This window comes from Sarcophilus harrisii, chromosome 5, assembly GCF_902635505.1.
Source record: "Sarcophilus harrisii chromosome 5, mSarHar1.11, whole genome shotgun sequence".
NCBI lineage: Eukaryota > Metazoa > Chordata > Mammalia > Dasyuromorphia > Dasyuridae > Sarcophilus > Sarcophilus harrisii.
Window position 1 is genome coordinate 138,636,984 of NC_045430.1, and position 18,929 is coordinate 138,655,912.

The following is an 18,929-nucleotide window of genomic DNA, read 5'->3' on the forward strand; positions in this document are numbered from 1 at the left end:
AAAGTCTTGATGTAATTTTAAGCCTTTAGAAATATAAATACTACAAATTTTTTTTAAAAATTTGAAAACTTATTTAATTTTTTTTTTAGTTTTTGGAATTTTTGAAAAAAAAAGTATTTTTTTTTCAAAAATTAAGTCTTTTTTAAAAGCTAGGATTATAGCTGCCATCTTTTCATTCACTGAGCAACAGCTGATGATATATTTACCAAATTCAAAAATTGCCTAGAATAATGTATAACAAAAGACAGTGGTTATGTGGAATTTTAAATAAACATTATCATACTACATTTTATACAATTAACCTTTCAAAATTTTTCTATAACTTGTTTAGGAGCATTTTTACTCCTAAAGTTCTTAAAACTTAAAACTACACAGAAAACATTTGGAACAATCTATATTGATTGAAGATTGAGTTTCATAATATAAATTCCTTGATAACTATCAGAATAGTCAATTATATAAAATTAATATTATACTTGTAATTTAATAAAATTATGATATAATTTCTCATTTGAATTTCATTTCAATTTATTTCAATTGTTTCTTTAAAATATGAAGTGAAAGTGCGGCAAAAAAGTGGATAAAACATAGACTTGGTACTAAATGAAAGTCAAGTACTATGGCTGCATACTTTAATGTTTCTTTGCTATTTCATATCTTTGATTTCATTAGGGTACCAACTAATACAGATTCCAGTGTCTCCATGACAGTAGAGGCCAGTTGTGGCCAAAATTTTCTTTGCTCAGTTGATAGATTTTTGGTAAGGAATTTTTCCAAGTTCAGCTTCAATATTCTTCAAATGAAGATACATGTAGTTGGCCTCAAGGTCCCCTTAAGCGTTTACAATCTATAGAACCTGCCAAATCTTACACTTTCTAGCATATTCTTTTTTTTTTAATAGTTTTTTATTGACAGAACATATGCATGGGTAATTTTTCATCATTGTCCTTTGCACTCACTTCTGTTCCAACTTTTCCCTTCTTTTCCTCCACCCCCGCCCCTAGATGGCAGGCAGTCTCATGCATGTTAAACATGTTAAAGTATATCTTAAATACAATATATGTCTACATATTTATACATTTCTCTTGTTTCAAAGGAAAAATCCGATTTAGAAAGGTAAAAATAAACCAGGAAGAAAAACAAAAATGGAAACAGTCCATAATCATTTCCCAGTGTTCTTTCTCTGGGTGTAGCTGGTTCTGTTCATCACTGATCAATTGGAATTGAATTGGATCTTCTCATTGCCGAAGATAGCCACTTCCATCAGAATTGATCCTCACACAGTATTGTTGTTGAAGTGTATAATGATCTCCTGGTTCTGCTCATTTCACTTAGCATCAGTTCATGTAAGTCTAGCATATTCTTTTAAAACAAAAAAAAAAATCACCTCTGTATCAAAATAAATAAATATCAATAGTGCTTTTATGAAGACACAAAAGTATATTCATTACAAGTGTAAGATAGATTTTTTTCTTAAATTTTAGTAATAACAACTTAAATGATAGGTGCATACATCACATACATTTTGAAAACAATATGAGTTCTTTTGAGTCTGGAAGGCAGTGTGGCATAATAGATAGATGACTTCCCAGCCCTTTTTTAAATTAAATATTAACTTTGGTTAAACCTATAGCAAAATAGTAATATTCTTTCTGGCTTCTCCTACAGTAGATTTACCATCTATCCTTGAAAAGCAGTGAAGGCATAATTCAGTGTCTCTTCAGGCAGCTGATTACATTTTGGGATAACTCTAATTAGGAGATTGTTTTTTTTCATAAAAAATTTCATAATTTCCTAAATATAATGTATCTGTAACTCTAGGCAAATGACTTTAACCTCTTAAGCATTTTGGCAACTCTAAAATTCATAGTATAAAAGGAACTGACCTGCTTGGAGAGAGAGAATTTCATCCTGTTGGAATGAAGTCACATTCCCTATCCATTCCTGATCTTTTTACCTTACACAAAAAATCTTACTATTTTAGAGTGATAACTAGTAGAATCCCTTTCACTTTCTTTTATGAGGAAGCTGTTTATGATAAGCATGATTTTTTTGCTTCTGAACAACTTTTGCCCTTCTAACAGATTATCATCTGTTAGGTAATATCTGTCTAACAGATCATCATCTCCAAATGTATATGTCTATCTTTAACCTTCCTGCCCCAATTGCTGCATCCATATTTCCAAAAGTATCCTAGACATTGGGAAATAGAATCTGCATAGTAGAATGATAGAAATGAAGTCAGGACAACTTTTGTTCAAATCCTACCTACTAAGCTGAGTGGCCATAGGCAAAGCACTTAAATTTTGTGAAACTGTTTTCTTATCTGTAAAGTAAATCTAAGAATACCTGGAGGTCCTAACTCATAGTTTTGAGATTGAATTGTGATAATTTATATAAAGTGCTTTTTTAGGTTTAAAGAGCTACTAAGTGGTTTTGTAGTATCACTAGTTTTATTATGATCAATATCTGTAATCTTCTCTGTATTTAACCTTCCTCTTGGCCTGCATTCTTATAATCACAATCCAGTGATGAGAAAAAGCTAATAGTAATTTATAGATGATAACAGTCAGCAACACCTACTTTTTCATCTCTGTGAAATCTTATATACCCCCCATAAACATGCAAATTTACATGTGTTGATAGTATCTCTGTTGAAAACATAAGAAGGGACATGGAAGACTTTAGTACAGGTGACCCACTTAGAAAATAGATTCATTTGGTGCTCTACCAATGTTACTCCACATTATCAACCCTATAGGAAAATCTGAATGAATTAAAGATATAGATTATATCAGGGTCAGTGTATAATGTAATTATTGAAAACATTATGAGCTCAGAAGGCTCCACTATAGCTCAGGCACAAATAGTCTATATCAACATTTGAAATGGAGATGTTTCTAAATTTGGACATTATTTCTTTTGAGCTTCTGCAATTCTACTTTGTTTAAAGAGCACAACATGTTCTTTGATCCAGGAAGACCGTTCTAAGTAATCCTCTGAAAGTGTCTTTCATGTCTCACACTTGATTCCGAAGTTTTTCATGAATACTTTGAGATCATTCCTTATGTCACTTATTTTAATCTCCATGTGAGCATATGCCTTGTTTGAGTTCTCCATAAAATAGTCTTTTAGACAAATGTAGGTTTAGAATTTGAACAATATGGCCACCTCATCAGAATTGCATTCTCTGCAGTAGGGTTTAAATTCTTAGCAGATCATTTTGAGAAAGGATCTGTATCTAATACTTGTGTCTAATCTTGCCAAGTGATATTCAGAATCTTCCTAATGCAATTTAAATGGAAGCAATTCAATTTCCTGTCATGATGTGAGCATACTGTCCAGGTTTCACAGGCATACAACAATGAAGTCAGCAAAATGGCTAGGCACCCTAATACTACTCTTCTCTCCCACATTTTCCTTCAGAGCCTTCCAAGCACTGAGTTAGCTTTGGAAGTGCATGAATAACCTTATCATCTATATGTACAAACCATGGAAAATATAATACCATGATAAGTGAATTTATCCACAGAATTCATAATTTCTCCATTTGTTATAACTAATGGTTCCACATAGAATATGCAGCTCTGACTGGTAGAAAATCTCTGGATTTTCTGGTATTAATTTTTCAGCTGAAATTAGTTCATAAACAGAAAATTGATCATACTCAGCTGCATCTCAGTCTCAGAGGCTACATTGAGTGCCTTTTGGATGTGTAGTTCATCAAAATAAGCCATAGACATATGTCCATATATGTAGAGGCATACAGCAGTCCTTTAAAGTGGTAATTCTGGGAATGAATTAGAAACTGAATGACCATCTCAGTAAGAGAAAAGAAGGCACCGAACTCTGAATGTCCCCAAACACTCAATAAATAGCACAAAGACATCCACTTAAAATAACCATTCTTTTGGGGACAGCATATGACTGTGACTCATGGAGTATCATGATTTTCAAAGAATCATAAGTGATCAGAAGTACAAAAAGAAAGATGCGTGATGATTTTAGGGAGCCTGCACATACAACAAAATATGAATTCTATGTAAAAAGTCACATGAAAGAATTCTTTGAGGAAATGTATAAATAAGATGGAATATTTAAAGTAGCAGAAGTAAGGGTTACCTACAGCAAACTATACTTCATACTTAAGCTAAAACAACTAGAGAAAGGCTTCTTACATGTTGGATAATTCCACTATAAAGAATTTGTAGTATGGAATGTACAAGAATTTCATAGGATGAAATTGGATAAATTGTCATATGAATTAATGAATGTAATAGAGATTTCAAAAATTTCAGCTCTATGCTATAAGGCCTGACACTAAGCTAAATAAGTTTAAGAATATTTTGCTAATAACCTTATTATTTTTCTGAGTCACAGTCTAAGAAAAAAAGTGTTTGGGTTATATTGGATTTTATAATTTAAAAAATTTTTGTTTTATCTCCCTTAGAAGGTGAGAAAGACCTTAGACGATCTGAAAGTATTTTGTAAACTTTAAAGTGTTAATATTTTATAAGTTTTGAAGTGTTAACATTATTGTTAGTAAGAAAAACCATCTCTGCTCTGTCAATTAACAATGTTTGTTTGTCTGTTTTCCTTTTACTATTACTTTAATTATTTTCTTGCCTAAATAAAATTTTGACTTATATTGGGAAATAGTCACAAGTATTTTGCAAAAAGGAAATGTTCTTTTAGACATTTGCTCACAGGGACCCCATTTCTGTTTGATTTGGTTCCAGTTGTAACTTAACTGTTACCGTTCTCCAGTAGTACAAGTAGTGTGCCAATGTGCATTATGTCATTCCTTTGGGGGAAGTGAAAATGTTCTCACATGTATTTTGACATTTTGTACATAAATTGCCAACTGTTTTTTGATGTTACATTTTTTGGGTTTATTTTTTCCCTGTGATTTTCTCCAGCCTTAGCTTTAAAAAAGTCTTCATTTTTAACTAAGGTTTTATAATATTGACTGCACAGTTATAAAGGAGGTAAATTCATAGATTTTAAAACTGAACAGGACCTTATGGATAGTTGATATCTCTTTATCAAAGTCAAAAAGGTTTAGAAGGGGCATACAAGGAATAAACCACAGGATTTAAATCCAAATAATCTGACTCTTAAGTCTAGTTAGATGTCTGACTGCTCTTTCATATTCAAATAACTGACCACAGGAGATCTTTCTTTGACATATTGTATCACAGATTAGGAGTGCTTAGAGGAATATGTTTAGAATTAAGGGAGTTAGTCAATAATTTAAAAATCATTTTTCTGCATTTACTGGTATAGGGAACTCCAATATGAGCAGATCCCCTCTCCCAATGCAAGTACAGTCAGACATTTAGCGGGTCATATAGACTGTTTCTTAAATTGTGGCTCAAGATTCCATTAAGTTATTATAACAGAATGTGGATTATTATGATTTATTATCAGCAAATGTTTGATTTTTACTTATTTTATAAACTTATGTATACAGAGTCATGGAAAACATTTCTTGGGCAAAAAAAAAAAAAAAAAGGTTTCAAATGAAAAAAAGTTTAGAAAGCTCTGACCTAGACAATAAGATGAGTGACTTGAAGTAGCTTACCTCAGTGACAAAGCCAGTGTGTATCATCTGAGACTCCTTAGGATAGCAGGAAGCTGAAGTGGTTTTCTGTCTACATTGCCTCCAGCCTTCTAAATCAAATATGTTTTTTATTCCATTGAAAACACTTCATATCCTTTGCAGCTAATATATAACTTTCCCCCTAATTGTCAGTGTTGACCTCCATGGCATCAGAAATATAAATATTTTAGTCTGAGTGTATTTTTTTTAATTTATATTACTGCAAACTTTAAAGGAATCTTTGACTTAAAGAAGACTGAATTCCTGTCTCTAAGAAAATTGATGCTTACTGACTTCTGTTTCTTTTTGGCACTTTGCACAATTTTTGTAGTCTATAGGCTGTCTTAGCTTTTGGACTAGGTCCCTGACCCCCAGAGAGTTTTTTTTAAAGTTTTGACTTACAGGTTTCTCAAAGATCTTTAAAAGTGTTATAGTCTTTAATCCCTCATAGATTTTCATTCCCAAAAGAACCTGGTGTTGACCATGACAGTTGGAGTGTTGGTTATGAGCCACAAAGAAAACCATATGAGATCGGACAGTGCCAGTGAATGCAAGATGGCAAGATTTACAAATATGTCTTTCTCTTTCATACCTCAGAAACCACCCTCCTTATGCTGATAGCAACCACTAGTCATCTGCCAAAGGAGAAAAACTACAAACTTTCCCACTATTCTTTGCCACAAATTATGAATAGAGTGAGAGTGTGAACAAGGATGTTGGAATCAATATTGTTACTTGATTATCCATCTCCACCCCCTCAAACTCATTTCTTTTTTGTGTGTGTATGTATGTGTGTGTGTGTGTGTGTGTGTGTGTGTATAATATAATTTGTATAAGAGATGTTCTCCATGCTAGTCCATTTAAATAGAAGTAATTTAAATGTCATACTGTTTTAACCATAAAGGACACAAGCTCAATGTTATACAATAGTTAGCCTGCATCTTCTTTTATTCCAAGATATGAAAGTATTTGCTGTTTTTTAAAACTGCTAGGGTTAAAAATAGAAACACTTATAGCATTACTAAAAAAATACTTGAGTAAAACTCAGGAAGATAAGATGTCAGTGAAAAACTACAGTATACTTTTCTCCCACAGCAATTAAAAACTACAAAATCAACCTGAGAAGACGAGTTTGATTAGATGTTATACATTCCATTAATAAGCTGATAGGTTCTGTCAACTGTCAAGGAATTTTTAATGTATGCATTAAGATACAGTTTATATTTTAAAAGCAATTATTTAGAAAACCTTTTTTTGAATTTTCTATATTTTATTTACTCCAAAGAAAATTTTTTCAGACCTCAAAATGATATAACAACATATTTTGTTTTTTTTCTTAAATCTCACCATTATGAAAACATCTTATATTGAAATGATGACTATATAATTATCATCCATTAAATATCCAAAATAACTACTGTTTTCCCTTCACCTAACCATATTGGAAAATTCCACAATTTAATCTACAGACACATTTTATTTTTTATAAAGTAAATTTTATAAAACATAAATCAAATATAATGTTATAGATTATATAGCAGAGATGGATAGACAGCAAGTCTTTAAGACAGGTAGAAGTTATTTGAAGTCATTCTTTTAATATATATACTGACTATATTATTCTAGACAAATCACAACTTCTCCATGCCTTTTTAGGTACATCTCTAAGACTAAATTTCAAAGAAGATACCTACCTCTATTAGCAGAAAGAATTTATTCATCTTGAAGTTTTATGCCAAGGAAATTCAATACCTATCCTATATAAGATTTCAAATATTGTTATCTGAATTTCACAGTTCTATGAACTTAAATAATTATCTTCTTTATTTATTCACAAAACCTATTTGCAAGTATTTGAGATGAGAATTGATTGAAGACTGCTTAGCTACAGATCTTTTTTTTTTTTTTAGATTTTAAAAAAATACTCCCTTTTACCTGGTTTTCTTTTCCCATTTTGTGTTTGTATATTTGAAAATTGCAAGTTAAGGTTTTTAATTTCTATCATTATTTTTCCTATTAAATTTGTTCATCACTCCAACCTGACATACTGATTCTTTTATTTAAAATGTTATCTTCCCAATAATGAAACAAGAATGTCCATCATCACCATAAAATCTTCACAATTGTACTAAAAATATTAGCTTTAGCAATAAGAAAAGAAGAAGAAATTAAAGGAATTAGAATAGGCAATGCAGAAATAAAAGTATTACTCTTTGCAGATGACATGATGACATAGAGAGACATAGAGAAAATCATCCAAAATCTTACTCGAAACAATTCACACCTTTAACAACATTGCAGGATGTAAAATAAACCCACAGAAACCATCAACATTTCTATATGTTAGTGACAAAGCACATAAGTAAGAGATAGAAAGATAAATTTCATATAAAATTACTGTAGACAAAATAAAATATTTAAGGGTCTACCTGCCAAGAGAATCTAATAACTGTATGAACACAATTACAAAATACTTCTCACACAAATGAAGTCAGATCTAAACAGTTGGGAAAACATCAATTGCTCATCATTAGACCTAGATAATATAATAAAACTGACAATCCTGCCTAAATTGATATGCTTTTTCAGTGCCATACCAATCAACTGCCAAAAAATTAATTTATAGAACTAGAAAAAGTAATAACCAAATTCATATGAAAGAAGAAAAGGTTAAGAATATCAAGGGAAATAATGAAAAAATACAAAGAATGGTAACTTAACAGTACCAAACCTAAAACTATATATTATAAAGCAGTAGTCAACAAAACTATTTAGTATTGACTAAGAAATAGAGTGTTGGATGAGTGGAATAAATAAGATACACATGACACAATATATAAGGCCTATAGAAAATCTAATATTTGCTAAATCCCCAAACTGCAGCTTCTGGAATAAGAACTCACTTTTTGACAAAAAATTGCTGGGAAAACTGGAAAATAATATGTCAGAAACATAGCATAGACCTACATCTCATACCCCATACCAAAATAAAGTCCAAATGGGTACATGATTTGGGCATAAAGTATGATACCATAAACAAATTAGGAGAGCAAGGATTAATTTACCTTTCAGATCTTTGGAGAAGGGAGGAATTTATGACCAAAGAACTAAAGAATATTATGAAAGGCAAAATGGACAACTTTGATTATGTTAAATGCAAAAGGTTTTCTACAAACAAAAGCAACAGAAACAAAATTAAAAGGGAAGTACAAACCTGGGGGAAAATATTTTTTTACAGCCAATGTAAATTGGCTGTAGAAGGTCTAACTTCTAAAACACATAAAGAACTGTGTTAAATTTCTAAGAATACAAATCATTCCCCAAAGGATAAATGGTCAAATGTTATGAACTGACAATTTTCAGCTGATGCAATTTTTTTTCCTCTCCCAACATGATTCATAAAGTAATATGTATTATAAATAAATAAATTTACTAGAAACAAAGATGTTATCTATAGGGCCCCAAAATTTGTGTTTTAGAAAATGAGAGAAGCATGATAGCAATGTCTTTGTCTGTCATTGAGAAAAATGCAGGCCAATTATGTGCCAGCAGAGATGCCTGGATATTTCCAAAAGAGACCTATCTCTATAATGATGATGATGATGATGATTGATTGATTGACATGAATATAAGTGCTTGTAAGTTAAAAAAAAGCTTTCTTGCTTTCAAGAATTCCATTCTGATGAAGAAATTTAATTGGAAGATATAGTACAATTAATACCATTTTGCCAGTTTAATATATACTTTCTACATGGAAAAGTGAGCATTGAATTTTTGTGGATAAAGACTTTTATCCTACTTCTTTTAAAAAGTTCTGAACTTAAATATTAACTGAAATGAACACTTTCATAAACACACTAGAATAAAGGATTTTATATAAAACTGTGAAATTCTATCATATGTGGCTTTTTTTTTTTTTGAGTGTTTAATATATTCAACATGTTTCTTTAAAAAATGCCTTGTGATTCCTTCTGGCCTTCTCTCTTTTTCTGTGCATTATAACCCAGTTTCACTAAAATAAAATAACTAGGCACCTTTAAGAGAGATACACAACTAATCATTTGTAATGCAAATCAAACTATCAATAACTTGACCATTACCTCTCTTCAAATCCTAAACAAAAGAGACTTAGAAAGAATAATGACCCTAGTTTCTACCCAACCACCAAGTCCAACATTAATATAGAAGTCGTCATGGAGAAGTAACTCACCTTCTTCATCACAAGCATCACAATTGCCAACAAAAGGTATACAGGTACAGGAATCAGCAGTACTTCTCAAATCATAAGTCTATTCCTTAGAGTCATTTCCAGGGAAGCAACTTGTATGTTGATGAAACCAGACATTCCTGACTGACAGTCAACTGTCATACACAAGACAGGCAAATCCATCTACTTCAACAGCAAGGTATATGATAGAGAGACAAAAGATAGGTAAATCTAACCACCATTACTACCTTGACCAGTATATCCTCTCACACCCTGATGAAGATAGTTCATGACCTTGAATGTAAGAGCTTGAAGACTAGATCCAGTGTCCTTTGCCATCATTATGGGAATTGGCACTTATGGAAATGCAAACTGACAATTGTTCCTACAAGTGTTACAACCCTATGTATAAAATCTTAAAAAGAAAATTTCTCCCCATCAAAGTCCTTGACACTATCAAGTGGATCAACCTCAGAAAATGTATGATTTTATCAGTGGAAATAACATTAAAGAAGAAGCATTTACATATGCTTTGCTTCTGCACCCTAAGGACCATGGAATTTATCCATATGATTTGCAGCTGAAATCTTCCATATGTGTTGTTACACCATGTGGAATCCTCGAGAAAAGAGACTTATCTTCTCTTTCTATTTGTAGTCCCTGTACTTAGCATGATGCTTTACATATATTAAGCCTCTAGTAAAAATTTAATTCGTTAATTCAAAAAGTATGTTCCAAAAATCCTATTTTTCTTCTAAAAAACTGGCAATCCTATTCCTATCCTTTCTTTTCCTTTTCTACTCCAGACATTATGAGAAAAAAAATCTTTGTACTAGTTATGTATAATTATGCAAACAAACACATTACTTATATTTAAAAAATAGGTTTCTATCAGGACATGGGTATCCAGCTTCATGCTTCATCATCAATTCTTTGGAAATATGGCAATTGCAATGATGAGTATTATGTCTTTCAAAGTTATTTGTTTCTACAATGTTCTGTGTATTATATAAATTGTTCTCTTGGTTCTGCTCACTTTACTCTGAATCAGTTCTTATAAATCTTCAAAATTTTCTCTAAATTATCATTTCTTGTGGCCAATAATTTTCCATTATGTTCATGTTTGGCCATACCTCAGTTTATAGGCATTCCCTTACTGTCTAGTTCTTTGCCACTACCAAGAAACTGTTATAAATATTTTTATACATACAATTCCTGTTCCTCTTTCTTTCACCTCTTTGTGGTATATATATTTTTGGTGAACGGATCTGTACTATTCAGAAAATTTGGGAGCACAGTTTAAAATTTCTTATAAGAATGGCTACATTAATTTTTACAGCTTTAGTAACAATATGCTGATGTATCTATTTTCTAGCCACTTGTTTATTTTTAAAATTTCATATCATATTTCGTATATACATACATATATATGCATATATATAATAGTAAAAATCTAGTCCAAAACACTTAATTTCTATTTGAAAATTGATATCCAGAGTTTTAGTGATTTTCTTAAGATAATATGGTGACAATGGCAGGCATGAGTCAATTCCCACTTCAGTTATTACCTCAGAAAAATATATTTATATATATTGTCACTGATTCCTTAATTACAGTAAATATCACCCAAATGACATTTGACCATCAAAAAAGTGTCATAGTATTTTCCTTTTATCTGAAGTTATTGTATTATAAAACTCCTAAAGGTTACCTAAAACTGAGATAAAAAATAAGCCAACTCTATAATTATCAAAAATAACATATACTACAAAGATTAGGTTGGTCATTCACATCACTAATATTGAATTTGCTAATTGCATATATTTTATTTAGTAAGTTTACCAAAAAAAATATGTTGGAACCACATTTAATTGTTTTATCTTAAAAAACAATCTTTGGGAACATACCTCATCCACATGTAAGAATTTTTGGCATTTAGTATAGTACCAACAATACTCTTCACAATTTGTCTCATAGTGAAACCTCTAGTCCTCTCTGTCTGTAAATATTTTTTCTAAAGAAAACCTTGGGAACAAAAATTATTTGTAAGTGCTTATTTCATGTAATTAATGTCTCCTAATTAAATATTTATGAACCTTGATCAGTATAAGAAGTTAACCAGAGTATATTTACCTTCAGTTAAAAATTATTAAGTAACGCTACTCTTCTAATTTGTCTCATTTTCATTAATTTTTGTTCTAATGTTTCTCTCTCTCTCTCTCTCTCTCTCTCTCTCTCTCTCTCTCTCTCTCTCTGTCTCCACCCCCATTTTAGCTAACACTCTTCTAAACCTGGATTGTACATTACATCAATGTTTTGTTCCTTATAACATGATGTGAAAGGAGAATTTTTCCCTTCTGGAAGAAAGCAAAATTTTTAAAAGAAGCCCATTTGGTATAGTTTAAATGGCAAATGGGTTTTTAACACCTGTATAGATACTTTGATGTAAAATGCAAACTCTGGTTTATATGAATTGTTCATAAATCCTTTGGTTTTCTGATGTATGAAAGGAAAGACAAATGAAGTGAATGTTGGTCTGGAAATTTTTCCCTTTTTTATTGACTTGTATATATTTGATATCCTAGCGGTGCCATCTAGTGGTTTAGAAATAGCATTTTAGTTTACATGGTATAGTTTGGAATTAAGTATTTTGTTCAATCAACAGATTATATAATCAATTGCTAAATTACATTTTAAGTGTTATTTACAAATGAAAGCCATTGTATTTTCTATGATATGAAGTCTATAAAAATGTATTTTTATACTTTAAAAGTATACTAGATCTAACTTTTCATAGTAAAAGTTTCTAAAAGACAACTTTTGTAAGATATTCAAAATTAAATCGACTAATATTAATCATGGACTTTAAAAATGTAAACTTGTTCCAAAATTTTGAAGTATGAAGTATTTTATAACAACTACTTAAAATTTAAATCTCTTAACAATCTTATTCTTAACTTTCCAGTCTTATATTTTATCCATTTCTTCATATTTTATGATCAATAGTGGCCTACTTGCTGTTCCTCTTCTGGTTCTCTATCTCCTGGCTTCCCTAGCTTCATTTTAAGGCTCAACTAAAATCTTATCTTTTATAGAAATCCTTTCCCAAACCCACTTAATCCAAATACCTTCCTACTTTTAATTGTTTCCTATTTATCCTACATACAGTTTATCATGTTTGTTTCTTTGTTGTTTTCACCATTAGGCTGTAATCTTTAGGAGGTCAGAGACAATCTTTTTGCTTCTTTGTATCCACAGCACTTGATTATACACAATCCACAGATTGATAGGGACACACATATACAGCACAATCTTGACTTTCTCACATTATATATATATATATATATATATATATATATATATATATATGCATGCATATATATATAAATTATACACACAGCTAATATCTTCTTTGCAAAGCTATATATGTGAATAAAGAATTATGGTATCATAAAATTATTTTCAAAACTCATAGTACACTCTCTACTAAGCAATGGGAAAATATTGATTTGTCTTTACTTTTTCTTATTATATAGGTAGTGAGCTGTTTTCTGCACTCTACAGTGACTACTGGGGAAGAGATGCTGCTGTCTTTCGCAGCCTAGGCCGTATGACTCATATTAGGACTGAACATGATGACGAACGTCTGCTAAAAGGTACAGCTAAAGAAAGTACTCTATTGGAGTAAAAAGGATGATACCTCGATTAATAACTACAGAGCTCAGAAATAGGTTTTTTGATATGGTGATTCTTTGTATTAGAGTATGGCATTTCAAATTCTCCATATACTGTCACATATTCTTTAGTATTTTTTGAATATCCCAGAATCTCAAAATCTCAAAGTAAGAGACCCCCCAGAAGTTATCTTGTTTATCCTTATATCTGAAAAGTAATCCCTTCAATAAAAGTTCAGTCAGACATTCATCCAATATGTGATTGAAATGTATAGTCAGTGATTTCTATTACCTACAATGACAGCTTATTCTACTTAGCCAATTATTAGAAAATTTTTGTTTACATCAAGCCTAAAGCTACTCTATGTAATATTCATATATAACCAAATCTATATACATATTCATCTCTATGTCATCCATATCTTTAACTGTAGCTATATCTACAAATATGTATATGTATGGATATATACACACATACATGCATTCACACAGCTTGATGTCACAATAGATAAAGAACTAGGGCTGAAATCAATTCCAACGTGACCATGGACCAGTCACTTTTTGCCAGTTTCCTTATATATAAAATGAGTTGGAGAAGTATCTTTATCAAAAAGGGGTCACAAAGATTCAGATGTTACTGAAATGATTAAATAATACACACACACACACACACAGATTCTAGAAATCTAAAGCATATTAGACATTATGCCATGAATAATATATGTGTATATCTTGAGCCTTTAAAATAAATTAAATAAGTTTAAAGTAAATATGACATATATCTATGTTATATCTACACACATATTCATTTGCATATTATGTCATATTTAATATCTGTATGTCTGGATTCTTTCAAATAAGTTATAAATATCATAGCTGATTATTTTTTTCTTAGATATGCAAACTCTGAAGCTATATTCAAAGGATACCAAAGCAATTCACTAAAGCATTCATGTTATCATGTACACATATAAATATACACATATACACAGGTACTCAATGATTTGTGCTGTCCACATTTAATAATCAGTGTGTTTTCCCCCTACCGAATTGGCTGTATAATTTTATCTGGTAACATTTTATAAAGAAGTAATACTATAGGAAATATCTTCAATAATTTTTATACATGGCATTTAAATTTAAATCATTAATATATTTATGTATTATCAAATTAAATTGTATTTTATATTTAATAGGGAAAAAAGTCAATTTCTGGGGATTGTTTCCATAAAAATACTATATCATAAGGTTCAGTTATAAGATTAATTAAACACTTATCGAAAGGGGGAAAAAAAACCTCACAAAAATTTTCTAGATTATAAACGCTTCAGGACAGTACACATCATTTCACTTTGAAAGAAAACTATTTCTGCATGTATTTCCTGGCAAATTATGAGCATCTATGGAAGGTGATGTTATACTATAGATAAAAATGCATTCACTTCATTAAAGTCAATTTTTATTAAATAGGAGGAATAATACAAGTTGTTTCATGGTCAGTATTTCTTATTATTCCCATGTCTGGTATATATTCCTAATTCTTGATCATAAATTCTTGACTTGCCTCCACTTGCTAACTTTAGCTCTTTTTTCTTTCCTTAATATTTCTGAATGACTTCCTTCTGAGGGTTAGAATTCCCTTCATATATATTTTTAATGGACTGTAAAAAAGCCACATACTCCAAACACTTTCTTTCTCAATGAAATGATGAGTCTATCATTAGCATTCATTTTTGCTTATTTGTTGGTAAAGGAGATTTCAAAGTATATTTTTAAAGATTTAATGAAATCACTCTTTTTTACTTTTCTAAAGAACCTAAGTTTGTAGGTTCTTATATGATTCCTGACAATGAAGACCGGGATGACAACAAAGTATATTTCTTCTTTACTGAAAAGGCACTAGAGTCAGAAAACAATGCACACACAATTTATACAAGAGTGGGAAGAGTATGTGCGGTAAGACTTTCCTTTGTTGCATTTTAAGCTTAATATTGCCACAATATTTATATAAAAATACTTGCTAAAATGGATTCTTGTCATCTTTAAAAAAAACTTTCAAAAATATTTTTGAAAAGTATTTTTGTCCATTTATATTTTTTCCTAGACATATTCTATGAGTGTTAAATAATTTAATCAGTGAGTCTTCAAAATTCTCACTATTGTTCTATCTTTCAAAGAAATCTTGCATTATTTTTAAAAATGCAAGGAATATATATCATTTTATATATATATATATATGTATATATATGTATATATACATATTTGTCATATTTTGCTCATTGAACTTTTTTTTTTAAGTTGACAAATAATAAACCCAATGAGATTGTGTGCTTTCTTAATCTTTTAGTAAATTTGTCATAGTAAAGATGTGGACTGTTAAAGAATATCATTTGAAAAAAGTCTGTTTCCTTCTCATACTTATGCACTCAGTGAATGTTTTATTATTCTCCTCATTTTCATAGTGATAGTAATGTTTGCATAAAGTCATATGCCTGTTCATTTTTATAAATTGTCATTGTGGGAAATAACAAACTTGATTTTTACTAAGCAAGAAAAATTCTATCTTCACAATATATTGAGAACTGATCTCTCAATATTAGCATATTCAAAGAAGTTCTCTGTGTATACTTATTCCAGACCTGGTCAAGTTAAAATCAATGAGGATCTTAGTTTCTTCAACACATAAAATTACTTGAACAACATCAATGAAAAAAAAACAACTTTTTAAATTCCTTCCATCTCTTAAACTATGGTGCTTAGTCTTTTCATTTATTCTCATTGAATTCCATCTTATTTGGCTATAGTGATCTCCTGGGATCCTGATTCTGTTATTTAGTGTTTTATCTAATCTTTCTAATGTTGTGTTATTTGAGAATTTAATAAATATTCCATCATTCCTTCATCTAAGTCAAAATTAAAAATGCTAACAGATTTTTTGGACACCTAACTAGAGACCACAAAGTTTTATTGTCAAAGATACTGAAGTGGTTTCAGTCAATTGTCATGAATGACATAGTTCATACTTTCATTGAATTATGCAAATGCTTCCACCACGTCAAGGCAATGATCAAACTTAAATATTTGGCGGTGTACTGAGAAGACAGGACTCACTATAAAAGACTCAAATATTGAAAAAAAAAGTTTAAGACAAAAGAAAAAGGTACAGACAGTGTCATAAAAGCATGAACATAAATTTGGATGGATTTTAGGAGATAGTGGAGGATAGAAGAACCTGGCATGCTATGGTACATGTGATCCAACTTTTGTTGGACATGACCAAATGAATGAATCACAACATCATTTAGAGACTTCCTTTCAACTCAACATCAGAACATCAATATTCTGCTTTAAGTAGATGACCAATGTAAAAAGCAGAATGACATATAGATTTTTGAACATGGCTAACAGAATTTGATTCATGGACTATGCATATTAATGATGGAAGTTTTCCTTTTTATTATTCACAGAGGGAGTGGGAGGGAGAGAAAATAAATCTGTGTAAAAAATAAAAAAGTTAAATGAGAGAAAAACAGGTTATTAGATTTAAAAAGTGATTCCTCCTTGTGTACAGCCATTTTACCAGTTCTAAATATGTCCAAATATTATATTTTAATTAATTAATTTTTAATATACATTGCTTTATGAATCATGTTGACTTAAAGAAAAATCAGAACAAAAGGAAAAACTGTGGGAGAGAGGAAAAAGACAGAAAAAAAGTGAACATAGGATGTGCTGATTTACATTCAATTCACATAGTTCTTTTTCTGGATATAGATATATAGATGACATTTTCTATCCAAAGTTTATGGGAATTGCCCTTGATCACTGAACCACTGAGAAGAACCAAGTCTTTCATAGTTGATCATCACACATTCTTGCTGTTATTGGGTACAATGTATTCCTGGTTCTGCTTGTTTCACTCAGTATCTGTTCATGTAAATCTTTTCAGGCCTTTCAAAAATCAGCTTGTTCATAATTTTTTATAGAACAATAATATTTTATTACCTTCATACACTACAACTTGCTCAGCCATTCCCCAATTAATGGGAATCTCCTCATTTTCCTATTCTTTGCTGTCACATAAAGAGCTGCTACAAATATTTTTGCACTTATGGGTCCTTTCCCCTCCTTTGTAATTTCCTTGGGACACAAACCCAGTAGTAACACTATTGGGTCAAAGGGTATATACAGAGTGTTTGGATCATTTCACAACTCCACCTACAATGCATTAATGTTTCAATTTTACCATATCCCCTCTAATATTTGTCATTGTTTTTTTCCTGTCACTTTAGCTAATCTGAGAGGTGTGAGGTGGTTCCTCAGAGTTATTTTAATTTGCACTTCTTTAGTCTAAATATTATATAATCTAACCAATATATTTCTCTCTTTTCTACATACTAAAACTTTTCAAATACTTTGCAAAAATCTAGGTTACTATTGTATAGCATTTTTCTGATTGAGAACATTACTAACCCTGTTTTTTTTTTTTATGGAAATTATCAAACTTGGGCATTACCTATTCTCAGAGATCACCATTTTTTCTAGATATATACTGAGCAATTTTCTAATAATGTCACTAGCAGTGGATCCATGATTGTTTCCAAAAGTTATTTTATTATTCTGAAATTATATTCATCAATTACAAGTAGAACTTCATGTTCTCTTACTATATTTGTATTTAACTTTGGCTTCAACTCCTTAATAACCATTTTTTTTGTTCTCTTTGTCCAAAAACTATTCTTTTTCATATAAAATACAAGCAAATTGTGTTCAACAGCTCTAATTTTTTTCTGCTTTTTAGTATTATTATACTATTTATCTTAAATAACTCCTTAGAATTTCTGTAATCATCCTCAAACTCTTTAAGTAAAGTCAATTCAAGACAAATAAGGTCATATTCTCCTGTATGCTCATCAGTATATTTTTATAAGCCTCATAAATGGTGAGTGACTTGAGTAAATCTCCCTCATCTGCCAGTATTAATTGTTACATCTAGACATAAACAATTTCTCTTTATGTAGCATCTCTCTCAAAGAGCAGTCTCTAGTGATTATATATTTGTATTTCTGTATGCCTACTTGGCTGCATCCAAAAAACACCTAGAATAGGGGATTTTGGTTATCCTTAATTTAAGAAATTCAAACTGTAGTGGTGAGTGTCCATCACTTTAAATTAAAAAAAAAAATCAAAGGTCATAGTCTATTTCTTTCTTTTATTTCAATGCATATCATTTGAACAAGGAATCAGAAAAAATATATATATTCTTTCCAATTATAGAAGACTCTTAACTTGTCTTATAAAGCAGCAATGCAGTGTAGTAGAATATGTGCTAGGAGTCAGTTAGGTATTCAATGGATAGAGTACTGGGTCTGGCATCATGAAGACTTGAATTTAAGTCTAGCCTCAGACACTTACTTCCTGTATGACTCTGAGCAAGAAACTTAAC

General features: G+C 30.5%; 1 protein-coding gene across 1 annotated transcript in view; it reads left to right on the forward strand.

The window, feature by feature from the left end:
• SEMA3E (semaphorin 3E) overlaps window positions 1-18,929 on the forward strand; it is a 339,675-nt gene that overhangs the window by 267,837 nt on the left and 52,909 nt on the right. Inside the window, exons 6-7 of the mRNA XM_031938651.1 lie at window positions 13,346-13,465; window positions 15,297-15,439. Of these exons, the coding sequence (XP_031794511.1) occupies window positions 13,346-13,465; window positions 15,297-15,439 (263 nt within the window). The remainder of the gene's footprint in view (window positions 1-13,345; window positions 13,466-15,296; window positions 15,440-18,929) is intronic.